Source organism: Elgaria multicarinata, chromosome 8 (genome assembly GCF_023053635.1).
Source record: "Elgaria multicarinata webbii isolate HBS135686 ecotype San Diego chromosome 8, rElgMul1.1.pri, whole genome shotgun sequence".
Taxonomy (NCBI): Eukaryota; Metazoa; Chordata; class Lepidosauria; order Squamata; family Anguidae; genus Elgaria; species Elgaria multicarinata.
The window spans coordinates 91,829,755-91,856,524 of record NC_086178.1 but is presented as its reverse complement, the minus strand read 5'-3'; the positions used below and the strand labels follow the sequence as shown (position 1 = coordinate 91,856,524).

The 26,770-nt window shown below is 45.7% G+C and overlaps 1 protein-coding gene across 1 annotated transcript in view; it reads right to left on the bottom strand.

Moving 5' to 3' along the window:
• Positions 1–26,179, bottom strand: part of UNC5B (unc-5 netrin receptor B) — a 199,560-nt gene extending 173,381 nt beyond the window's left edge. Inside the window, exon 1 of the mRNA XM_063133010.1 lies at positions 26,071–26,179. Within this exon, the coding sequence (XP_062989080.1) occupies positions 26,071–26,161 (91 nt within the window). The 5' untranslated portion in view covers positions 26,162–26,179. The remainder of the gene's footprint in view (positions 1–26,070) is intronic.
• Between the last annotated feature and the right edge of the window lie 591 nt (positions 26,180–26,770).

The following is a 26,770-nucleotide window of genomic DNA, read 5'->3' as shown; positions in this document are numbered from 1 at the left end:
GCCTCACAAATGCCTTGCTGATAACCACCTCCTAATCTATTAAGGGCAGAGTATTCTATTTGTCAAACCTATTCTTACGTAGGGAGTTTCATCCTAGCTCATATGTTAATGGGGAAGGATCAGAAAATGTGTGCGCTTTGATCTCACATTTCACCATACCTGTAATTAAATGATGGTGTAATAAAATATGTCAATTTTTGAGTAAGACCAAGACCTACATATAGGTGAGATATAATCCTCCTCTCGTGCATAATAAACTCGAAGGCTTCAGTTAATTGATAATTATATAAAATCACCTTCTTTACAAATTGCTATGCTTAACATTTAGAACTACCTGCCAAAAATAAACAAAAAGCCTGCTATAATAAATTAACTTGAATAGGGAATATTCCCAGAACATAGTAACCTCTTGCTATTAAAAATCAATATTAAAGCAATATCAGCCTTAAATAGTTTTATAAAATATCTAATGATTAACCAACTTAATTAAAAAGTCAACTTACTATAATAGATTATTACCATTATCACTATTAAATACTAGAAAGTTCATAAATCAATGTCTCTCTCATAAGAAAGTTATCAACCTTACAAACAAACTCATCAAGAGGAAACTTATTCATCTATTACAATATAAATAAATTAGTCCCAACACATATCAATTCATTAAACAGAGATTTAGTTAATGAAATCTTACATAAATCAATTAAAAACACATATACCACCAACAAGTTCTTTTGATTTGTTTCTTGATAGGGTGTTTTGTTTTTAATGTTGAGGGACTCAAGCCATTTCTTCAGTTATCAGAAAAGCAAAGCAAATTGCATTTTAGACTTCAAAACTCATTTCCAAGATCTTCTCACAGTTGTTTAGTAGGCTTAAATATATTAAGTACATTAAGTGTGCAATCCTATGCATGCTTAGACAAGAAAAAAGTCCTACAATTCCCAGCATGGCTGGCTAAAGGGATGCTGAAAGTTTTAGGATTATTTTTTCTGACTAAACAGGCATAGGATTTCGCCATAAGTAAGACTGAGAAATTGTGTGATCCTACTATACATGTTTCCCCAAAGGTAAACTCCAAGATCAACAGGGCTTACTCCCAGGTACATCTAGGACGGTACAGGTAATGTCTGGCAGTGGTCATTTATAGTGCAATTTATCTCTCGTAAAGCACCTTGGTTGGTCTCAGAAAGGCAGGATACCAATACTATTAAATAATAAATAAAATATGTTTTCTATCCATTAACCTGCCTTCCTAACCAGGTGCCCTCCAGGTGTCTTGGACTACAACCCTCACCATCCTCCCAGCCAACATGATCAAGTGTTCCATGGTCACAATCAAGTGGTGGTGGTAGGGATAGTGGGAGTTGTAGTCCAACACATCTGGAGGGCCCCAGGTCAAGCAAGGATGCCATAAATGATGTCCATCTATGTAGAAATATCTTCAGTATGGTCATTCGTGAACGTCTAAAAAGATACCTGGGCGAACAAGAAGGCCTGCCTTCCAGTAGCTGCCTCTTAACATCCAAATATCTATATAATTATGTCCTATTATCTACAGTTACAAGATCTTCTGCCCACAACTTCAGGCATGGCTAGACGAGGGGGGTGGAGGGGATGATCTCGCGATATGATGATCGTGAGATCCTCCCCCTCAGTCTACATGCGGTGCCCAACATCCCGGGAGGAAGAGGACGTTGTGCCCGCCATTTTGTTTTTTGTTTTTAATTGAAAAAGAGCACAAGAGCACTCCAGTGAAAACGGAGTGTTTTTTAAAAAAAACAAAAACAAAAAACCTCCCACTCCCCCCACCCCCGATGGGCACGGAGCTCCTAAGGAGCTCCACACCCTGTGCTTGGTTCCAGGCTCCTCGCGGTTACTCACAAGGAGCCGGGACGAAACCGGGACAGCTGGCCACACGTCCCGCAGTCTCAGGATCATCCCAAGACTGCGGGAAAAGTTGGGATTAAAAGGTAGGGCGATATCCTGGGGAAAGGGAGGGATCCTCCCTCCCTGCTCCCAGGATGCCCTGTGCGTCGTGTGGACGCACAGGGGCGATGCCCGGGATATCGCCCCATCTAGACATGCCCAAATTCTTCTCTCTCAAGAGGGAGAAAACACACACCAAACACATCCTCTGTCTCTGACTCGATTCACACGTAATGGCAAGCCACTGTGGGTGAATTTCAGAACCTGTAGCCTGTTTTAGTAACTCACCCTTGCTGGGTTCATGTATAACAAGCCATAGTGCGCTCCCCCACTCTGGCCTGAAGTTTCAAAATGGTGGCAAGCACCACAGCAAGAAGCCCCAAAGGGAAATTCACCCATGGTGGTTTCTTGTTATGTGCGAACCAACGCTCTGCCACAGCCCGTTGCTTCTGTCTGCTGACTGTGCTGGCTTTGGAGGTCTAGACTTCTTCTCATTTGGTGGCCTCTGCGCCAATGAAAACCGGGCAGTCGCCCTGGAGGCAGATGGGGCTAATAAGCATTAAACTTCTCCAAATGAGATTTTTACGCTCTTTCACAAGGAAACAATCCCTTCAGCTTCGGTATTCGTTGTATGAATGCGAGAAGAGGAAGAAGGAAAGAAAAGGACCCTTGTGTGTGTGTGTGTGGGGGGGAAGCAACACACACACACACACGCACGCGCACACACACACACACAAACCCCGAGCACGCCCTGCACTAGAAATCTGCCTTTTTGTTCTTGGATTGATGGTGAGTTTGTAACGATTATGGGCATTCTGTCCCTTCTGGGGGCATGGAGACACGCTCCTCTATCTGCTTTAAGACTCAAACAAGTAGCACAAATGCCAGCAGATGAAGCTCTCTGTGTGTTCCCCTACTGAAGACTCCGGGGGACGGGGTGGGGTGGTACCATCTGCAGAAGACAAGCAGCAATTGCTTCCCGACAGGTTTTTAGAGGGAAAAGCTGCCACTCATTCCAGGACAATCCATTCCCCCACCCCAAGGGTGCACGACAGCCGCAGCCCTCTTTGTTTAAGCCCAATTCTACCCCAGTCACGTATAGTCATGTAAAACTTAGGAAGGAGGATGGACGGCCCAGTTTCAAAAGCAACAAGAAAGTCTAGCCGAGGAGGAGGAGGAGGAGTTGTGTGTGTGTGTTTGTGTGTTGTGTGAACTCCCCCCACACACTTTTCAGAGTTTGCCTCTCTACTGTCTGTCGCCTCAGGCACTTTTCTCTCGGCCAGGCTTGCTTTCTGTGCTACAGCCTGGCTAGGAGAGAAATGGCAACCTAGTCATGGACCCTGTAGAGCTCCTCTTGCCAGCATACCCTTTTTGCTCTTTAGCAAGTAACTGCCCCCTACCCAGTTATTGTATTATAAAAAATACAATTAAAAATGCTTGCTACGCAATTGGCAGGCCGCCTACCTTTAAACTAGGGGGACAGACCTTCTTTCCACCCGAATATTGGATTCCATTTTGGAGATGCTTGGGGGAGGGGCATTCTAGTGGTGGGCGGAGCCAAAGATAAAAGGGTTGAGACCAAAGGCAAAAGGGGGAGGGGCCACAATTTTAGCTTCAAGCTCTTCCTGCCAGTACCTAAGCCTTAGGAGAGGCATTTCAACCTTTTAGAATGGGGGGGGGGGGAAGTGCGCCAGTAGTTGGGGGAAAGGGGGTGAAACCAGGGGGAACGGTTGTGCTCATTTGGGGAACCACAGAGGGCCAGACTGAGACCCCAGGAAGGCTGGATTTGGCCCCTGGTCCTGAGGTTCCACACCACTGCTTCAAGCCAACAGGTCCACCAAAGTTACTTTGTGCCTTACTCCACACCTTTGGAAAAGGAACGGAACTTTTCCTGGTGGCTAGGGTTCATCAATTATAGAGTTCTTCTTTCGTTTGGTCTGCATCAGATCAGGCTCTGAGCAGCCGAGTTGGGAGAGAAAGCTTCCCTTTACATCGCTGTGGTTTTGTTATTTGCTGACAAAAGAAGTCGATCTCGTCTGAAAAGACATGGACAGCACAGGCGCGCTGTCAAACTTATTTCACAGCTTACGGAATCAAACCTGCCAGAGGCGTTTTAGAGCTAATGTGTAACTTGGTATGCTACTTCTAAATTGTGCTTCCAGCTCCCAAATCCGACTGCCATCCAAAGTTCTACCTCCCCACCTCAAAAATGATTTTTTGATTCCATTTCAGTGGGTGGAATAAATTCAGCTGCCGGCAGATGGGGGCAAAGGAATGAGTTCAGAATTTTTGTCTCCCTATCATTGACAGAAGTCGTGTTTATTGTCCCAACTGAGCTCGCTGCATTTTAACCAGCCTTCCCAGCTGCTCCTCATGATACTAGCTAATTATGAAGTACCACCAGTTACATATCAATTCCCCATACAACAAAGTTGTTTTCAGCCTTGAAATTTCCTGGCCCTCCAAGTTCACTGTATTGACCTTTCACTGAATATTTGGCTAATTTATTTGACGGAGGCGGGCACATTACAATTCATCTGGTTTTCACTGGCTTAACTGCTGTGGTGTCATGGAAGAGTTGGCCAGTCAGGGCAGTGCATCGGATGTAGGCAAAGTGGGGAACTGCGGAGGCCCACACACCATTAACCTCTGGAGCCTCCTGGCCCAGATCCTCCTCCTCCTTGCTGTTACAGCCTATTCTACCTGCCCTCCCTGAGCATTGAAACAGTACAGAGCTGGCCCAAGACATTTTACTGCCTGACGCAAAGGACAAGATGGCGCCCCATTCCATTTCATGTACAAAAGCTGACTGGACTGGCAGTTGAACCTGTCTTCCACACTAACGATGGGACAACGTTCTCCACTGAACTCGAAGGCAGCAGGCTAACATAGGGTGCAGAGTAGGCTGCAAGGTGCATACTTCTCTCCATGAACACCTTGCTGCTGCCAGCAACTGCCACCTCAGATGACTACCTCACCCTGCCTAACAGTAGTGATGGCACTGAAGCAGTGACAAGGAAATAGAGTAACTTCCTTCACTTGCTCATCCATCACGTACACTCTCCCTCTGTACCTTGGTGCAGACCGAACCCAGAGGGAATGGATGAGTGAATCGGCAAAAGAGACAGAAATGAGGAAGAAGGTCCGCTGACAGCATCTTGCCCAAGTGAGTCATGGGGATTATGCCATCTATGAAAAAATGAAATTCAGCTCCTCCTCATATAAAACCCAAGCAGAATTCTGATCCAAAAAATGCACTTCGGCCTCCTCCAAACACATATTCAACCACACAGAACTGTTTTTACAACCCTATCCATTGGTCAACAGTATGCATGTGAATATTACCAGCACACGGCCAAGGGCACTTATACGGATGTTTCCCACCCCATCATGGCTCTTCTTTCTGGCGGGGTGTTGAGTGGGTGGGAAAACCCACACAATCGGGAGCATTCACACATATAGCAGAGTCTTATGGGACTAAGCCATTGGGAAGCAGCCACTATATGTGAAGGAATCAATATGCATCCTCTCCTGCATCCTGTTTTGATGCTTGCCACCCATTCAGAAGATTTATGAATTGTTCATTTCTAGAAGCATGTGCCCTTAATAAGTAGGAAACTGGTTATGGGGTTTTTTCTCAAAAGAAACCAAGATCCAATGGATGGCTTTTGTAAAAATAGCACCAAACATCAGCATCAACCACTTGCAATTATCATTACAATATGCCAGCAAGGGAAGGTTCTTGCTGTATTTAATCATTAAAGTAATCAAAACAAGGCAACTAGATAATCACGCTTAAAGGCTGTGGCTGCAATGAATCCTTCTTACCCCTTTAGTCTCACTGACTTGGTGAATGGCTGAACTGTCCATAACTACAGCTTCCATTGAAATGTCCTCTCTGGAGTGCCCTTGAGGTTTTGAGGAGCAAGATAATCCTACAGAAGTGAAGTCTTATTGTACAAGCCTTCAAGTGTGCATAGCTTCTTCTGCACCATAGAGTGGGGGGGACTTGCGGCCCTCTAGATGATGTCGGACAGAAATTCCCATCATCCCTCACTACTGGCTATGCTAGCTAGGGAGTTGTAGTCCAACAACATCTGGAAGAACACAAATTGCTACCCTTGATCTATAGGAAGCACTGTCATAAGCTTATGCGATTCTCAGAGTTGTTTTGCATTTGTGCCCTTTACAAATTAATAATGCTTCTCTGTTGTCTTCCTGTTGTCCATAATTCACTGTAATACTCCAGCAATATTGACAAGGGGGCAAACAAAGAAAGCAGTTTATTTTTAATATTTTCCTTGACTTAAGTAGGTCACTGCAGGCCTATCAGGACATAATTTGGCAAAAGAAGATTGGCCTCAATTTAGAAAAGGATCAGCAAGGTTCTTTTTAAGCCTGGCAGTGATAAAGAAGGCAGATATTCCCAAAGGCAGAACACCCAGGAAGCAGAGAGACCCAGCAGAAGGGTGCAGGTTCCGAGACTATGACATCAAACCCAGCGGACATTTGTCACACTTAATGACAGGGTGTGTGGATTTCAGAGGGCCAGAAAAAAAAATGGGTACAGGAAGCATTAATAGGACAAGGTGGAGATCATGTGGGAAAGGCCGGGAAAACCCACATATAAGACTTGCCATTTTTCATATTTCACTCTCTTATATGATTTGCCCAAACTCCTCTCTGGCCTAGATAATAGAGTGTTTCTTTGTTCAATGAAAAATCCCACAAGTTTTATGGGATTCTTTTTATGTAAAGGTTCTGCACTCAGAAGATATCAAATCATAACTTTGGCACGATCAAAACTTTCAAACCATCTAGTCACCCGGTACAGCTGGATAACACGTCCCCCAACTTGCTCCTGTAGAGAGCTACTCTAGCCGGCGTGCGACTGATGGGAGTCAGAGCCCACACATCTGGAGGACGCCAGGCTGGGGGAAAAGGCTTGTCTATACTATCTTTACAACATTCATGTAATAATGTGTAATTAAAAGTGCCTATAGACACGTTTGTAATGAACGCTGCTAATAACAGGGAGCTGAAGTGCTGAGGAGCTGAGCGTCCTCCTGAAGCAGCTGTTGGGGCACGAAGCCAACCTGTCACACCGGGAGCTCACGAGAAGTGTGGGCTCCGGAGGCTGGGAGTCGGAGGCCTTTTCTCTCTCTAAACATGCGTATGATTGCGCCCTAAAGGACTTGCTCTATCCGACAGTGAAAGGCCGGTGTGGGGAGAAAAGCACAGAAGATTAAAGTAGCCCAGTAAAATGGGGGTGATGCGAGCCAGACTGCAAGAAACCCAGAATTAAAGGCTAAGCCTCCTCTGCCCCCGCACTCTTCCTCCATCCCATTTATCCTCTCCCCCCCCCCCCCATTTTAATCTTTCAGCTTCACACTGGAACTTCCGGCCACCACATTAAGAGCTCCCGCGTTAGTCCTCTTCAGCTGCAGGTTTGTGCCCACGCATAGGCCAAGTCTCCCGAGAGGAGCGAAGGTGGACGGCAGATGGCCTGGGGGGGAGGTGATGCCGACGTGGATTTACGCTGCAGCCCTGGCCACAGAGGCTTCTCCTGGGACTGGGCGAGCCAAGAGCCAGAGGCAGGGCCAGTGGCCTCCCTGGCAGACATCTCTGGGTCAAAAACACAGTGCCTTAGGAGCAAAGGTGCCCAGCCCTGCCATATAAACAATAGGAAAGGGACACCCGAAATGAAAACAGAAAGACGTGGATGCATCATCTCTCTCCCCCTGCAAAAATCTCTCGGCAAGACAATGCAGAACATGCGGGAAACAACGCATGCCCTGCAGAGCAGGGGTCCCCGATGTGGCACCTGTGAGGACCTCCAAGGGTGCCCAGGAAGCTCTCTCCACTTCCTGTCCCCTAAAAAAAAATGGGTTTAATTAAAAAAAAAAGCCTTAGAAATTGTTTCGGCAGTCTTCTTTCTCTCCCTTTGTAGCTTTGCAATTTCTATCCCTCTGCACCTCTTTTGCTCACTGTTTATTATTGTTCTCTTTCTACCCCTTGGTCTTCCTGTTTCCGCCTCCATCCCAGCCTCTAGCTTTGCTATTTCTCTTCTCACCTCTTTACCTCACTGTTTTGTCCCCTCCCAACCTCTAGCCTCGCTATTTCCCCCACCTCTTCAGCTTATACTTCCCCCTTGGAGTCTTGCTCTTTCTCTCCCCACTCCACTCATTAGCCAGGCCCCCACATCAGCCATTATGTGACTAACCACATCCTCAGTTGGGACCATTTTGTGATGGTGCCCACAGTCGTTTCTTAAATTCCTACATCTGACCACGAGTTCCAAAAGTTTGGGGACTCCTGCTGTAGAGAAATTGTACTTATGACAAATGTATGACAAACTATTTCCCTCTACTAACATGTAGTTTTAAAAAACTTTTTTTTCCATCCCCATCACCTCCTGCCCAACAAGTCATTCAGAGGATCTCAATTCGGGTATAAGCCACCCCTCCAAATTTCTAATACATGTAGTTGTGGATATCATCTTTTATCCCTAAGGCATGAAAGAGAAGAAAGAAAGTAATAAATAAATATCCAAATGAATTCTTTTGTCCTATATCTTTTTCATATCTAAGACTACAATCCTATCCACATCTACCTGCAAATAAATCCCATTGAACTCAATAGGATTTATATTTGGGAAGACATGCATAGCATTGCACTGGAAAACTCTTTGGGGTGATTTTTTGGCGATTAGAGAAGGCTGACTCAACCTTTTCACAGATTAAACAATGGCATTATTAGCCAGCTTCGGACCCCACCATATTCAAGCTTGCAATATTGGACATATGTAAATAACTAAGCAGATTGCTAGTTGGACTAGGCAGGTGTTCAACAGGTGACACGTTCTCCATATCTGCGTCTCTACGCCAGGAAAAGTTGCACCTGCTGAATTTCTGCCACTCAAAACAGCTGTGGCAAAGCACAGGAGATCCAATAAGAAAATAAATAAATAAATAAAAGCCAAGTCAGCACTCCAAGCATGGATGTCCATGCCTGAAAAGTGTCTCTTGCATATTAAGAACTGCAGCTCCCCTCTTAATTGAAATGCTAAATTATCCACAGCCAATGGAAAAACAGGACCTCATCAAATTCATTGCAGGTATGATCATTCACAAAACTCAGTAACAACCACAAGGGATCAGCTGCTTAGACAGTGGTGTTGAATCTTGAAAGACAAATACTGCAAATGGTAGGGTGACCATATGGAAAGGAGGACAGGGCTCCTGTATCTTTAACAGTTGCATAGAAAAGGGAATTTCAGCAGGTGTCATTTCTATATATGGAGAACCTGGTGAAATTCCCTCTTCCTCACAACAGTTAAAGGTGCAGGAGCTATACTAGAGACCAGATTTAAAAGAGGGCAGGGCACCTGCAGCTTTAACTGGTGTGATGAAGAGGAAATTTCACCAGGTTCTCCATATATACAAATGACACCTGCTGAAATTCCCTTTTCTATGCAACTGTTAAAGATAGGAACCCTGTCCTCCTTTTCATATGGACACCCTAGCAAATGGGATCTTTTCCCCCATTCCATCTACCTACACTTACTTCAGCATTTTCTCCTCTTTTAGCCAAAACTGCTGTGAGTGTATGCGTGTGAGACTGTGTGTGTGTGTGTTTCCTCCATCCCTAGGCAGCCAGCAGAGGGGAGTCAGTTTAATCATGATGGAACCTAGAAAAGCCTTTAGGGTAAAACAACCTTTTTTGGGGACACAAAATACAGGTTTTCATTAACAATCAAATCAATGCAATAGCTTGGCCTAAAAGTGGCAAAATGAACTGAAATCAAGGTCAAGTAACGAGGCCAAGGGAACATTCATTCTCAAGCTCCCTCAATATCAATACCTCATTTGCTGAAAAACATTGGCTTCAGAGCATGAACCAACCTAAAAAGAACTCACCAACCCCAGCAGAGACAAGAGTTAATTAAATTGTGTTTGTGGTGTGTGTGTGTGTGTGTGTGTGTGTGTGTGAGAGAGAGAGAGAGAGAGAGAGAGAGAGAGAGAGCAGTCACTCCCATGATGTATAGAATAGATGTCAGAATATTTTAAGGGACCAACTTCCGTTGGAGCAAGCAGTAACTCAGAAGTCCTCTGCTTAATAAAGAGATTCTTCTATTTAACTAGAAAGCTTGCGTTCTCCTACACCAAAGAAAAATTAGCCCAGTGAAAGATGTTGCTTTAACAGATTATGAGTTGCCTGTTCTGTTCTGCATATTACAAATCTTAGGCCAGCCTGAGGCTTTCCAGATACGTTGAACTACAACTCCCATCATCCTAAATGAGTATGAGCAACTGCGGTTCTGGAGGGCACCAGGCTGGGCAAGTCTGATTTAAGATTATGCAGTAAAGTCTGATAATAGGCAAACTTATAATTAAAGATCAGAACGTAACATACTGTGGACAGTAAATAAAATAGTCAGTAATAGTATAGTTCAAAGAGGTATAGTTATATGGGGAAGGTGTTTTCAAGGCCACTTTTTACAACCTGTTTTTAAATGTCCTACCACTGTTGGGGTCACACCTCTCTAAAGAAGGTCGGAACTAAATCTAATTTAGTTACAGATAAAAGATACTGGAGATCTTGGCATCTTTGCCCCATGGTGGCTGTGAATTGGTGTTGCGTCATTTATATGACACAGCTGTCGATTTACCGCCACTGCGGGACAAAGAGACAAAATTGCACATTGGAGAAGTAGGGGACTTGCCCCGACTTTTCCTGTCGGAGCGAGGTCAGCATGGTTCTTCCGACAGCTGTCCTTGCTCCGGCGCGGCGCCAGGGGCATCCCCGGGTGAAAGGCGACCTCCCATTGGTCGTCAGAAGCTGAGGGAGGGCCTGATGCCACCCCGCAGCACCAAAGTGACATTTGTTTTCTAAAACGGGGGCCAACCGGCTCTGTCAAGGCAGCCCCACAACGGTAGTTCTTTGCAGAGCAGGAAAACCAGAATACTTCTATTCAACTCAATAGGTGACTCATTATGAAAAGCAAGTTTTTAATAAACACAAGGGGCTGCTGCTTGGACGCCTAGTGAGGGGATGAAATATTTGCCTGGGGGAGAAAATAATATCCTGCTTCTTCTAGCAGGGATCATGAACAAGGGTTACAAGGGAGTGGTGTTGCGTGTGTGTGGCAAGCGTCGTCGTCTCTGCTTCTGCTTCCATGGAATTGCTTGGCCTCTGATTTTCTCAGCATGCTGTGGTTACTCTAATTGTAATTGCACCTCTTTTTCACAGCTGGGAATGGCCGTCTAGTATGCCATCTTTTCCTGGGAGTGAGAGAGAAATCCCTTCCCCATCTGTGAATGGGAATAAGGCGCTTGCAGGTGAAAATGTGGAAACATTTCATGGAGAGGAACAGGATAGGTATAAAATTTGCTCAAGACCTTTTGGACCCTAATAGGAAGGACAAGCAGCAGTTGCTGTCCAGTGGATTGTCTGTACCAAGGCAGAAGGTAAATCTCCATATGTTTTCGACTTCAACTGCCAGCTTGGCCGATGGTCCAGGATGCTAGGAGTTGAAGTCCAAAACATATGGAGAGCTACTTTCTGCCTACTCCTGGTCTATACAGTCACATTCTTTCCTCCGTAAGAATTAATACCCACCCTTAAACAAGGAAAATGTTTTTTCCTTGTTTAAGGGTGTTTGATATTTATACACTTGTGTTTGATATTTATACAATTTTGTAGATTTTAATATTAAAACAGCATTGAGGATGCATTAGCTTTTACTTTTTGTTTGTGTCCTAAGGATTCATTCTAAGGATCAACTGATGCAGCCTGATTGTTCTGTAACACCCACCCTTTAACCCCCTACTGCTGTAACCACCACGGAGTTGGTAAAGAGATGGACAAAAAGCAAACGTAGCTGTGTCGGCCATAACCAAAATTAGTATAAATACCTTTATTAGGCCTCCCAAAAGTCACAGCTCCCTACCAGTAGGTGAAAACGGGGATTCTGATCTATACTAGAAAATGTAACCATAGACACAGTCCCTTGGACAACTGCCCTGCTTGATGGGCAATTCCTGCTTTGCGCCCTCCTGCAATTTCAAGGGGATCTATGTGGTTTCCAGTGGGAGCGCAACTGAAAGGAACTGGAGCAACCAGCAGCATGGATGGCAACCGTTTCCATTCCCCACCACTCCATAGCATGCAGATTGCATCACTGGATTGAAGAAAGGGGGTAGGGGGAAGCAAACAAGGGTATGATTACGTGTGGGGTGACCCAGAGAGTCTGCTTGGGAAGACAGGTCAGTAAGTGTCAAGAGGCAGAAAAGCACTGAGGACTATAACAAACTAGCTGTGTGCTCATCATCACTGAATTAAATCCACATTGCTAAAGAAATGCTAATAAGGCCTTTTTGTTACAAGGAGGAGAAGAGAGAGAGAGAGAGATGCGCTGAGTTGTCAGTGACTCCCAAATGCTGTTTTGTAGGAGTGAAGAAAACAGGCAAACAAAAGTGAAAGATAAGAGAAGACAGACCAGGCATGTGGGGGAAGTCAGAGAGGGAAAGAGGGCTGTGATTTATGTCTCCACTTCAGCAAATGTTTTCACTAACATTAGCATTGCTAAAGCCTAAAGGATATAAGTGAATAAGAAGCAGCAGGAACCTGTGGCTTTATGGCACTAACATCTGCTGTAATGAACTCCTCGCAGACTTGCGTACAGCCCTCTCCATCAGCGCAGCGGCACTCGCGGCTTCCTGCCAGCTCCCCAGACAGACTTCCAGCAAGTTGTGGAACCCAAACATTAGCAGAGTGGACCTTCTCTCTTGCCTATGAGCAGGGCTACTTATTTTTCAAAAAATCAATCAATCTCAGTTCCCCTCCCCACTTTAAACCATGTTTCTAGTCCTTCTAGCAGCCGTCCGGTGAATCAAATCTGCAAGGCTAGGGAGAAGAGAGACTGTGCCCTTGAAGTGTTCACCAAATCTAGTAATTATCTTCTACCAATGCAACTTATAAAATCCATCACTTACCCCATCTGTTCTTCTGCCACCGTTTTTTACCCCCACACACACACATCCTAAAAAAGATTCAGCAATAACTCACGTATCAGGTTCAGAACAAAACCTGCAGATTTATATAACTGAATGTAAAATCATCATCTGGGGCAGCCTTCCTGGACCTGGGATCCTCCAGATGTGTTGGGCAATAGTACTCAGTATCCAGCATGGCCAGTGGCTGGCGGGAGGAGTGATGGGAATTAATCTACCACATCTGGAGGATGCCAGGTTCGAGAAAGCTGATCTGGACTTTGATGTTCAGTACGAACTACCGTGCCTATAAGTAATCCAATCCCAAAAATCTATTCTGAACATTTATGTATTATTATCATTGCCATCACTACTCTGTAAGGCATCTTTTGAGGGCTACATCCTAAAAGGCAGCCTACAAATATGTGCATAAATAAATTTTAAACTCCTACCACAAACCACTGTTAAGCTAGTGGCTTCATAAAGTATTGTCCCAACACAAAAGGTAAGCCAGCTGGGACTTCCCAGCTCAAAGATCAGGGAAGCATCCATTAGCATCCCAGACTTCTCATGGGCTAATATTTAATTATTCCTATTAAGCCTCTGGCTGCTTTTTCAGGAGTAGGTCAGTAAAGAATGCTGTAGTCCAAAACATCCAGAGGAATCCAGGTTGGAGAATCCTGAACTACAACCAAGAGATGCCAATTTTCATGGTGAATACAACATCTAAACCAGTGTTTAATATGGACAAGTAGCTTTTTAGTATTTGTGCATCAAGGCTCTCAAAAGGCTGATTAAAGGTGGATTTTCCCACCCTTCCAATGCATATCAACAAAGAATGAGAAACTTCATTACAGCCCATAAAAAGACAGCAAAATCTATTCAAGTGAAACCTCAGCCATTTGTTCATCATATGGTTGCAAGTCACCAACCAACATCCTTGGTTCTCAGCTCGTAATATAGGAGCAGAAGCGATTTACCTCCCAGGTTTGCGCAGAGGGGGACACACTAAAAGTTTTGTAAATTGTTCAACAAATTAGAAATCCTATATGAATTATAAGTACTAGCAGATCACGAAAATAGCAGTCTTGAGGTTGGTAAAAGAGGTGTGGGCATCTCAGATACAGAACCTTCCAAAATAGGAATGTGCAGAGATTTTTGCACCACTCTCCTTGCAATGCCAGCAAAACATCCTGGGCCACACATGTTTAATCCCATGCTGTTCCATTAGCATCCCAAATACTGTATCCCGTTCCCCAAATCAGTTGAGGTATGTGTGCAGTCAAGCTGGCACTGCCTCCAAAATATCTACAGCTGGTGGTGTACGAAGACAAGCAGAACCTGTTCTCCTTTATGATGATGATTTCCAGAAAGAGAGCACATTCCCTGAAGCAAGAAATACCAGTGCACAAGAAGCACTTTTTTTTTTTTAATGCTTGGGCAGTTTCTGACCAAACTGAAGAACAGGTCATTCTGGTTTCCTTTGCCTTACAGTACAGTAAAAGGAGAGCAGCACGGATGGGAGAGGCATCCGTCTCTAGGATTCACCCGAAATGAATCTAGAATGCAACAAGGAGTTCCCATTGCAAACTCGTTGTTAACAAAGCTGGTAAGAGCTCATTTAATAGACATATGGCAGGGTCTTTTCCCAGCTTCTTGCCCAGAGGCTGCTCCTTGCCCTGCCTTGCAAGATGGAATTGTAGGTTTGAACATCATGTGTCACTGAAGAGAAAGAAAGCAGAGCATTGTATTTTCACACAGCGCTGAAGTCACACATACAAACCACTGTTGCTGCTATTTCAACCCAAGGCCCCCCTGAGATTCCTCCTCTTTCAAGCAGGATAAACACAGGCATGCCTTCTCCCCCCCCCCATATTTTTATTTTTAAACACATTGCGCAAGCCCATATGTTCACCGAATACAAACAAGCAGACTCCCTCGCAATCAGCAATCACAGGTCCCCATGCCTGCTGGCGAGAGGGTGAGAGTCACGTTCATAGCATCCCATCCCAGATTTTCACAGCTGCCGAGGCAGACCACATGGCGTTGCCAGGGCGGGGAGGGGAGAACAAGAGAAGGCAAAGATACCCAAGGGAGGTTGCGATCCTTGTACGGAGCTTCATGTGCCACTCCTCATTCGAAACAAAACATGCCATGAAACTAAACATGGAATCAAATAAGCAGGATGGCAAGGGGCTCAACTCAGGCAGGAGTAGAGATGAGAAGGCTTGGGGAAAGAAATTTGGAGGGGGGGGGAACTGGAAATACTCCAAACAACATCCTGCCACAATATCAGCAAGGCAAAACCTAGGATCCTCCAAGCTGAGATGTCCAAAAGTTAAAGCACGGTGTGTAGTCAATAATATAAAGTCTACTATTAAAGTGAGCAAAAGTAGCCCAGGGATTAAACTACTTGACTCCATCCTCGGAGTTTGCAAGTTTGAATCTTGGTGCAGGGGGTAGGGAAGCTCACACCGCACAGGATGCCAGCTGTTTGCTCATAAGGTTGTGGCCGACTGTGTGGAGACCTTTGACGATGATGTCCAAACTTTCTTATGCGGTCTGGTTTGCCTTTACAATTTGTTTGATGCTTTATTAGTTTATGAATTTTTATGTTGCTTTGAGAAGTTTTAAGAGAGAAAAGCGCCCTTCCTTCCCCAGCCAAATAAAAATAAAACACAGGTTCCCAGATCATAACTCCGAGTCCTGCATGCTCCTTTAAAGCAACTAGCCTCAACCTGGCGCCCTACGGATGTCTTGGACTACAGCTCCCAGCATCCTCCAGCCAGCATGCCCAAAAGTCAGGAATGCTGGGAATTGTAACCCAAAAAAACTGGAGTGAACTGGGGTGGAGAAGGCTGATGTAGCCCAATATCGTCTACTCTCATTGTTAGAGTCTCTCCAGCGTCTCAGTCAAAGAGAAGTTTTTCTCATCACCTGTGACCTGATCCTTCTAACTAGACTTGCCGAGTATCAAACCCGGGACCTTCTGCATGCAAAGCATACGCGTTACTACAGAGCTATAGCTCCTTCCCTACAATTCTGCCCACTTAGTTGGAAGGTGGGCCTTTAAAAATCAGCACTCTCCTTTGAACCCATTGGTTATCCGAACGCTCATATTGTTGGACTGTGGGCCAGCACTAGGTGGGTAAAAGAAAGCAATACAGTTGTGGATAGATTAAGGGGTGCAATCCTATGCATCTTTAGATGGAAAAAAGTCCTACAACTCCCAGCATTCCCCAGCCAGCATGGGCAATTCGTCACCTCTTCAGCCCTTCTTACTACTGGCCATGCCAAACTGGCAGAAACATAGAGCTCTTAACAATAGAGCCCTTAACAATTAGGGCCCTTAACAATTAGGGCCCTTAACAATATTTGCTGCTGAACTCACTGCAATGACTTATCCCTCCATACTCTTTTAAATGCTTTCGATCTTGCTGTCCCCAAATCCAGCCCTAAAATGTCCTGTAACTGCAAAAGAAAGGAAGGAAGGAAGGAAGGAAGGAAGGAAGGAAGGGGAAAAAAAGGGTGCATATTGCAACATCACCCCTCGGGAAAGACAAGCTCTTAACTATACACAGAGAGATGAAGAATATCCACAGTTCGTTTTCAAAGTATTAATAAAGAACCTACATATGGTACAGAGTTAAAGCGTTTCAGTTCTTTGAACAGCAGCCTAGATGAGTTTTCCTTTCTTGCCCTTCCTGATGTTCTTGCTCCTGGCTGTCCCTTATACCTTTCAAAGGGCATATTTGAAACCAACAGAAGGTTCCACCATTGACACAGATCCTCCATCTGCAATAGCTGTATGACATGCCCAAAATCCAAGAGGTGCAGCTTACTCCATCACTATGTCTCTATAGTACAGGAAACACACCTGTTGCATTTTTTGCTTGTCTAACAACTGCTAAATGCATAGGACCTGTGGTAGGGAAAAGGTGACAGCCTTTTACATGAGAAAACCCTGTGCGGACGAAGGAAATCATAGTATTAACCAGGGGAGGCTACTTGCTCCAGTTTTGGTGGGGCAAAGATTCCATTCCAGGTTTTAGTTACAACCAACCAGAAATCTAAAGGAGCTATCCAAGGTGCTAAACCCTATCCACAAATGGGTCCAGCACCTTGAGTAGCCCCTTTAGATTTCTGGCTGGTTGTAACTAAATCCTAGAATGGAACCTCCACTCCACTGAAACTGGAGCCACCTGCCTCCCCTGGTATTAACTTTCTCTTTTTTTCTCTTTGAAAGTTTTACTGATTTTTTGCAAGTTTATGAACTTCCAAAGTCATTCCTTTTTAGAATTGTCCACAAATAGTATTCCACTCTTTCACAGCCTCTTATGCACAGAGGAAGACCCCAAACCTTCAATAAAACACTTCTTACATGGACATACTATTTTCTGGTATCATGTTTAATGTTGCTTTACCTTACTTTCTGTCAACCAGATCTACTCCATAGTGACTTTGAGGGGACTTTTGCAAACTTAAAGCAACAGGGAACAAAGAATAATAATAATAAAAAAGATACATGCGTTATTCTACAACCTTTCTACTAAAAATGTTGCAAGGTAAAAAAACATTAACAGCTGCTCTTTGTACCATGCCATATAGAATAATGAAAATATTCTCTATGTAAAAAGGAGAGCTGAGTCCCTTTTCCCAGCCTTCGAATGCTTTCAGCTTCCTTTAGCTTTGCTAAAGAACTTTCATTACAAGCAACATAGAAATGCCATGAGTAATGTTTTACATTCAGAACATAATTTAGGAATTTGGTTTTTATTTTTAAAAAAGGGGGGGAGGGAATTGGGACAGTATAAAGGAGAAGTGTCTGCAGTTGAATTTGGGAGGCCCAAACGGCCCACCTCACAACATCGCTGGGAGGATGAAACACAATCAAGGCTTTAATCCAGAGAAATGGAGTTAGACACTTAAATCCTCATTAAATAAATAGGGCTGAAGTCCATCTACGGTTTGAAGCACTTGCCATATATACATTCAGTGTGGACAGCAACTGGATGAGAGCCATATTCAACCTCTCCTTGGAGGGGTGAACAGGACTACGGCATCTCTATAAGGATGTTCTCTAGAGATGTCTGCAAGAGAGCAGTTGGGGTAGTTCTTCAGGAGAACTTCACCAACCCAGACAAGAGAGGTACGATCAGAAAACTGAGGGGGAAGGGAAGGAAACAGACAAGAGTTTGGAGAAGTCTTTCATTTATTTCTTATATGTCTTGGCTGCCTTTCAAGACCATGGTCTTTCCAGCTTTTCAATTGGGGGTGGGTGGGGGGGGAAGCGAGAGAGAATTTCTCAAATCTCTCTCTCTCAGCTTTTCACCAACCTGGTACCCTGCAGATGTGTTGAACTGCAACTCTCATCATTCCCAGCCACTATGGGTTGCAGTCCAATGCATCTGAAGAGAAACAGGTTGGGAAAGGCCGCTCTGCTATATACACAGAAAAAGGACAGAGCCCTTTGTGACCAGGTGATTGCTGCTCAACCTGCTGTCCAGGTGCTGCCTGAAGACTGGCAACTTCAAGGCCCCTGCAGCTCTCCCTGCAGATGGTTCTTTACCTTTAAACCAAGCTTGAACTGGATCATCCTTCAAATAGAGGACTGTCCTCTGTAAAAGGCCACCCTAGGATCTCTAGTATTGATAGAGACTTTCCCCCCATTTAGGATCCAAGTAACACCACACACTGGGATCCTATGGTAAAATCCAACTTTAGTCTTGAGAGTAGACCCACTGAAATGAATACTTAAGTCCCACTCATTTACATAAGACTTAGTTGGATTTTACCATACACACAAACTATATAAATATACATATCTGAGAGCGAGAGAGAGCACTATAGAGCTGGCCAGCTGGCCGAGGAGAAGAAGAGAGGGCCATCTCTAAAGGCTCTGTAGGCTGTGGCTACTTGCTCCAAGGACCAGGCTTAAAATAACCTCAGGCCCCCTACAGAGGAAGCTGCTTTGTACTCAGTCAGACCCCTGGTCCATCTAGCCCAGTATTGTCAACACTGACTGGCAGTGGCTCTCCAGGGTTTCAGGCAGGAGATTTACCAGCCCTACCTGGAGATACTGGGGATTGAACCCGAGGCTTTCTGCATGCCAAGCAGGTTCTCCACTATTGAGCTATGGCTCCACCTTTTGCCTTCATGGGGCAACGGAGTAACCTTTCCAATGCGAGTCCTAACACACGGTCCAACAGACTCTGAATAACTTGAAAGATTATTCTAATATATACCCAAAAGTGTCAAAAAATGGTTGTGTTGCTGTACAGAGGTTCAGAAGCCGCCCTCCACCAAATGTTGCGCACCCTTTTTGTTATTTATCTTGGACTCTGCCAATCCTGCCATGTGGTTTCCCTTTCTAAGCCACATCCTGAGTTCAACCCATCTTTGCTTCTCATTTGGGACCTGCAGCTAATCTATTTCGCCATGCCCAACTCCATCCCCTTCCCCAAGATAACTGCACTTCCACTCGCACACACACATAGAACATTATGCCAACACACACAGTGATATATTCCTGTAGCATACAAAGCTCACTAGGCCAAAATATCTACACAGGGTTTAATTTAATCTACATTCGGAAAAATGTCCTGTATTGGAGCCCAACGTGAAAGAAAATCTTCCTTTCCACTTGGTCTTGCCCCAGGGTTAAAAATGGTTGCCTGAATCTAGTATGAGTCACTTTCCTTTTTGGGCTGTGTTTAGAGAATTCACACAAAGAGAAGATGAGTGTTGGAAAGCTGTACTGGAAAAGAACGGCTCAATCCTTGACCTACCTTCACCTCCATCAACTGTGAAGTATGAGCTGAGAGACACATTCTAAAGAAAGTTTAGGATCCAACCTATTATGTGGCACAGGCATCCCAGGGCCAGCAATTCAAAATGCAAGTGTTGTGAGGTTTACAGGACTGAACGCTTCCCCACAGAAAGGAATAAACTCCTCATATGCAGAAGTTAGCATCTGAGAAGGACAAACTAGAACCCTTCCCCCCTTATGTGCGAACATTTCAGTTGCAAAGTGCATTGGACATAGATTATATCCAATCATATAATCTTCCACTTGCATACAGAAGTGGTACAGTCCCAGTAGGGCTATAGCACACAGTTCTCCTGCAAGTATAAATCAGCCTCAATACCTCCAGCCAGAAATCTACAACCATCTGTGCTCTGTACAGCACCTAGCACAAAATGGATCCAAATACATGTTAAAATCATAGAACCAGCAGAATAATCCTCCCTACCAAGTGCTAAAGGCATAAATAACAGTGTAAACTATCCAGCACTATGGATCTGTTAGATCAACCAGCCAGGAAAATCACTAACAGCTACAACATTGTCTCCTACAGGGTATGGCATAGACTCCGAATACTCAATGCAGATGGTGGGGGGTGGAATTTCAGAGCGAATCTTTTCAACACAAGGAACTGCAAAATACAGACTGCAGAGAAGTGAACTGATTAGTGTGAAAGTTAACACAGGAAGAGAAGATTCAGCACTAGTTAGTCATGTCCTGCAATAAAGATATACACTGTAAGTACACCAAAAGCTGGAATAATACCTGCTGGTGATTTGGGGCTGGTGGGTTGGGGGAAGAATGGATAGGTTTGGCAGAGCCGTCCTGAACTTTAATTACAGTGTAAAAACAAGTGTTTTCCCCTTCCATATTCTCCCCAAGACATGCTTGCTACAAGATGCTTCTGATAACCATCAAACAAATGCCACAGACCAGCCTGGTGACACATCCCCGCACCTACTGCATTAGGCAGGCCCCCTCCTGCTTTACAAGGTGGGAGGAAAATGACCAGTTAAGTTAAAGAGGCTTCAAAGTCTTTTGAAAGGAAAGCTTACAAGCTCTCTTGCCTGTCGCTGCCTGCCAGGGCACTCCAAGCCCCTAACGTTTATAGCGATGATCTTTCCCAAACTCTGCAGCCATCAAACTTTATGGTTTCCTGACTTCTGTGATGTGCAGCTGAAGACAGCTTTTTATATCTGCACTTAAAAGGAAAACATTACGCCGGCATCTTCATGTCTCCCTTGCTGGAGGGTTACAATGGATATATGGGACAGTAGCCCGAGTCAGTGGCAAACGGTCAAAAGGGAAACAGTGTGATGCAGCAAATAGGCACTGCGCTGCCTATTCATCCTAGGCATGCTCTGGGGGCCTGTGCTTACTCAGCGGCGAAGGAAATGCACTCTGCATATGCTTAGTGGCACTGTTGCGACAGTTGCGGGTCTCCACTCTGGTAATGACACAAGGTTCAGGAGTCAAGTCCTGTCTCAAATGAAGCCTTCACAGCAACGAGAAAGTTGGTGAAGCTGGACAAGAGTACGTGGGTGGGTGTACTCTATACTATAAAGCAGCCTTCCACAACCTAGTACTCTCTAGATGTGTTGGCCTACAACCTCCATCGTCCCCAAACAACACAGCCAGTGTGGTGTAGTGGCTAAGAGTGTTGGACTGAAAGTCAGCAGATCGTGGCTCTAGTCTCTACTCAGCCATGGAAGCTCACTGGGTGACTTTGGACCAGTCACAGACTCTCAGCCCAACCTACCTCACAGGGTTGTTGTTGTGAGGATAAAATGGAGAGGAGAATTATATACGCAGCCTTGGGTTCATTGGAGGAAAAAAGGTGAGATATAGATGATGATGATGATGATGATGATAATAATAAATTTGGAGACCACCAGATCGAGGAAGGTTGGCAGAGAGCAAGGAGGAGGTAGAATCCCAACAGCATGGGCCTGTTCAGATGACACTTTGGGCTCTAGGGTTCTCTGGAGTTAGCACTAACCACAAGCCATGCTGTTGCACACAACACTTTAAGCCATGGTTAGAGCCACTACCCCTGCTGCAGACGGTCCGGCTGTGGTTAGTGAGGGAGCCGGGTTTAGCAAAACGCATTGCACTAGACACCTTAAATCCTGCTGCTTATCCAAAAGCCTTAACCAGCAGGGTTTAAGGTGTCTTCTGAACAGGCCCTAAAAAAAGTGCTACAGCTCTCAGCTGGGGAATGCTGGGAGCTGCAGGACTTTTTCCTGTCTAAACCTGCGTAGGATTCTGCCCTGAAAGTGTTTCAGCTTCCACATCACTACAATTTCTCTTGGTTGCACAAGCAAGGCTTTTGTTAAGTGGTGGAAAAGGCTAAGAAAATTTAAAAGCCTGTCCCAACATTAGCCACACTCACAAAACTGGATACAGCAGCATGGGCAAGGTGCACATAATTCAAGTCAATGTTTGACGCAATAGCGAGGAACCAAAGGTCTGGAATTAAAAAGTAATTCTTAAGAGTTGAAGTGATTATTTCCTTCACTCAAGCCATCATATCCCCACATTATGGAGCCCTGAGCCTGAATTTCAAGCGGTACTTATTAAATAAAAGCATGGAATCCTCAACAGGCTTATCATTTGCTCAGCCAGCAAAAAGAGAACATCAATGAGATTCAAAGCTGGAGATAACAGCAGGGGCAGCTAAGAACCGACTCATGGCCCTCACCAGCCTAACCTCCAGTCCCTTCTTCCTCCCCCCCCCCCCTCCATCCTGTTCATCACCTATCCCTAAACCATCATATTATTTTTTAAGAGGCTGGCTCCTACTTCAAGTTGGGGTCTTAGCTTATTTTCATCTCACTCTCAAACCTTCCTTTATTCCAGCAGATGTTCAGAATGCTAAAGGAATGCAACAGAGGGCCCCTGCTTAGCAGAACTCCACTCCGTGGGCTCAGTCCTCTTTAATTTTATAGCAAAGCATATCTATAAATGTACTCGGAGAAGTCCTTCAAGCAGTGACTCCTATTTCACATTCCAGAATCCCTTTAAACAATGTCCTCTGTTCACTCAGGCCCTCTCTCCCCTATCATTAACTGCAACTTCAAAATACATCTTTAAAGTCCCAGACTCTGAGCAAATTATAATTTGATTCTAGTTAATTACAAGTGAGCTCTTTGGAAACCAGAGCAAACAGCACCCTAAAAAAAACAACACAATGCACCCAGTGTACTTATTAGTAGCTGCTCAACATACACAGCTACTATCAGCAATTAGGAACATTCTGATCCATCATCAGCGTTCGCCCAAATCATCATTAGGTACCTTGTTATAAAGGGCTTGCCTTGTCCTTCAAAGGGCCACCCAAAAGGGAAAAAAAACCCTGTTATTAAAGCACTGTCAAGAGAGCCAGAAATAAACAGCAAAATATAAAGGTGTACAAGTCAGTTCACACTGGAGATTAAATGGAAGGAGAGGCTGGGAAGCAAAGAACTTGAAGCCTTTCCTTTGGGCTGAAGTCTGCTATGCTTTCCCCTAAAGCAAGAGGATATTTTAAAAAAGGGATGGGACACATAAACATAGATATCAGTTTCATACAATATATTTAGCTTGCCACACTTATACCAATTCAACTGAACAAGCAACTCCCTTGTAGGGTAGTTGTGAACATATTTTCCCACCAAGAAATCTTTCCAATAAGTACACTTCTAGTTCTAGTTGCACAGTCCAGAGACACACACTACTTAATCAACCTGAAAGACCCAACAGTCCACTTAAAAAAAGAAAGAAAAGAAAGCAGGCCATATATCCTAAAATTCCAGAAGTCCCCTTAAGAGACTATTCTGAAAGTTATAAAGATTCTTCTTCAGCTCTTAAGTTCTAGTCTAAAGAGTAAAAAAAACTGCCCAAATACGGCACACCCGATCCTTTAATTCTGTAACACATTACATAAAGGATGTCCTAATGAACTCAGTGGAACTTCTTCCCCAAATACGTTGCTTGGGAAGGAAGCCTCCATCCGCCTCTTTGCTGGAATGGCCTACAACATCATCCCCATCCCAAAGCTATTATGGGGTAATAGATTATAATGGAATCTGTGAGTCTTCCTTCCAAATAAGACACCCTATGCACATCTACTCAGAAGTAAGTCCTGCAGACTTCAAGAGGTGAGTATAGGGTTGCAGTCCCCTGGATCACAGTTTAACAGTCGAATACTAGACAAGCTGGATTGGGAGCAAAAGGTCTTCCTCTCAAGAAAAGGGGAGCATTAGGCCTGCAGCCTGAAACAGGGACGCGGTGGAGAGTTCATGAAAGAGTCTCCTCAAATTAGCAGCCTGGTTTGACGTAGGTTATTTACTTTGAATAGCAGTCTCGGATCAACAACTACTCAGAGGGCCTATTCAGAAGATACCTTAAACCATGGCTTTAACCACAGTGATTAAGCCATAAAGCCAGGCCAAGTTCAGAAGACACCGTAAACCATGGTATTAACCATGGTTAATAAGGCTTTTTGCTTTATTCACTGTGGTTAAAGCCATGGTTTAAGGTGTCTTCTGAATGGGGCCAGAGTAACATGCTGCTCAGTAAGGGGCATCCTAGTCCATTTCTGGGGGTGGAATGGAGGAGGAGGAAGCCAGATTACTTTTTTACTCACATTTCACCCACCGTGGCCCTGAAAAAAGAGTCAGGCCTGTCATTCCAGGGCTTTGAAAATATACTTTTTTAAAAGGTTCAGGTTTCCACAATGGGCATTCATGATGATGATTCAGAACAACACAAACTGAATTAATACTGGAGTGAGCCCCCTGCCCAACTCTTTATACTTTATAAAAAGTATAAAAGCAAACAAATCAGTTCTCACTCCACTAGATTAAGCAGGAACCTGGAAATCAAGGGAGTTGTATCCCCTTTTTAAAAAGACTAATTTAACAGCTTGATGATCCTATGTATACACATTCATCCAGAACCGAGTGGGGCGGACTCTGTGGAAACCATGCATCAGATGACAGCCTAATGCCACAAACCTATGTACAGCTGCAGCACAATGTTATGGAACTTATTCCCAAGTAAGCATGTGTAGGGTCGCAGCCAAAGGTGGAAGAAGGGAAAGGAAGGGGCTTGCCTTCCGAGTAAACGTGCATAGGATCGGGCTGTGTCACTGTAAGACACACTTCGACCCCCACCCCTAGAAAAGACACACACACACACACACACACACACACACACACAGAGTGATTTAAGGCGACATCCCAAACCTAATCCAGATGCACCAAGATGCGTGCCTCCATCTTTCCGGAAGACACACACAAACTTTTTCCAAGGAAGAATCAAAAGCTAAAACCACGCACCCTCTTGACGCTTTCAAGCTACGCTCAGGCCGAAATCCTAGGCACGCTTACTTGTGAGCAAACGCCACTGAACACTGTGACACTACTCCTGAGTAAACCTGGCTAAGAGGAAGTAACTGAGGAACGAAAGCACGGGCGGAGAAGCGACGGTAGGGAGCGTGTGTCCCCCCCCCCACGCACCCCGGTGTGATGAAGCTTAAAATGCATCCCCGAACATCTCCGGGCGCTTTACATTTTCTGCAATCGAAAACCTTCACTGCCTCCTCCCAGACTTCGTCCTCTCCCCCCACCCCCCGGCCGCCTCGCCACCGCGACTTCTTCCCCGGTCCCTCGCCCTTGAAACCGACCGAAACCATCGCCCACCTTCCTTTCCTTTCCTCCCGTCCCCTAAATGACTAGGTTCAAGAACGGCAGGAAACTATCCCGTCGCATCAGCGGGATCTTTCGAGCCAAGCCGCCGCCGCCGCCGCCCTCCTCTCTCCCCAACCCAGCTTAATAACAACCTTGTTTGGGGTTTTCAATTACCGAAAGGGGGAAGGGGGAAGGGGGGGTGCTGCTGCTCGGCAATGGGAGGGGAGCGCCGCCAGAGGGAGAGAGCGCAGCGGCCGTTTGGCTTTTCTGGACTTCTGTTTGGTCTTTTTTGCTTTCTTTCCTCTTTTCCTGCCTGCGAGCCTGTTATTAAAGTCCAGCTCGCATTCCGAAAGAATCCCGGGTAGGAGAATCCAGACGAGGCAGCAGAAGAGAACCGAGGGGAAAGGGGGAGTGGGGTGGAAAGAGGAGGGAAGGGGGGGGGAGATCGGGGAGCCCGGGGGAAACTTTACTGGTTTGGGGCACGGTGTGGGAAAGGAGGGGGGTCTCGCTCATCTCCACCTTTGGAGCCCGAAAGCCACGTCCGGAGGCGCAAACACACCGACAGAAGCCGCCGCGTGAGCAACAGACGTGCAAAACACCCCCGCCGCCGCACACACACACACGGGTCTCCCTTCGCGTTCTCACGAGCCGACTCCGCGGCTGCGCTCACCTGCGTGGCAAAGCCTGGGCTTGCAAACAGCCAGCAGGAGCAGGACGACCACGCCGGGGCCAGAAACTCCCCGGCTCCAGGCAGAAGGCATTGCTCCCCGGCGAAGGCTGCGGCGTCTCCCTCTCGCCTTCTCCTCCTCCTCCTCCTCCTGCGCCGCCGCTTTCTCGTCCTCCTCTCCAGAGGCGTCCTCTTCTTCCTTCTGCAACCCTTCCAAAGCAGCAGCCTCCCCACCCGAAGGAGCCCCAAGACTTCGCTCGCAGCCACGCTTTGGGGACGCGGGTCGCGGCGACTCTGGAGCCACAGAGGCCAAGAGAGCCGGAGAGCCGGAGGAAGCGGGTCGCCTCTGCCGCCCGACCCCTCGCCCAGTGCCAGGCTGCTGCGCCGCTCCTCGTTCGCCCAACTTGGGACCAACACAGAGCTCTCCGGCGGGTCAAAGCGGCAGCCGCGCTTGCTGCTGCTGCTGCTGTCTCCGTCGCCGCTGCTGGGCTCTCATGCCTGCAGATTGCGCGTCGCTCTCTTGGCTGGGGAGGCGGCGGCGGCGGCTTTGCTAGCGAGCGACTTGCATCCTACCCCTGCCCAGCCTCCTTCTACAATGCCAAGGTGTCCCGCACGCAGAAGAGCGAGCCCAGGAGCTAAGGGGACTGGAGCGGGGCCCCGCCAGAGGGGGCGGGCGACAAGCGGAGCGCCTGAATCAGCTCAG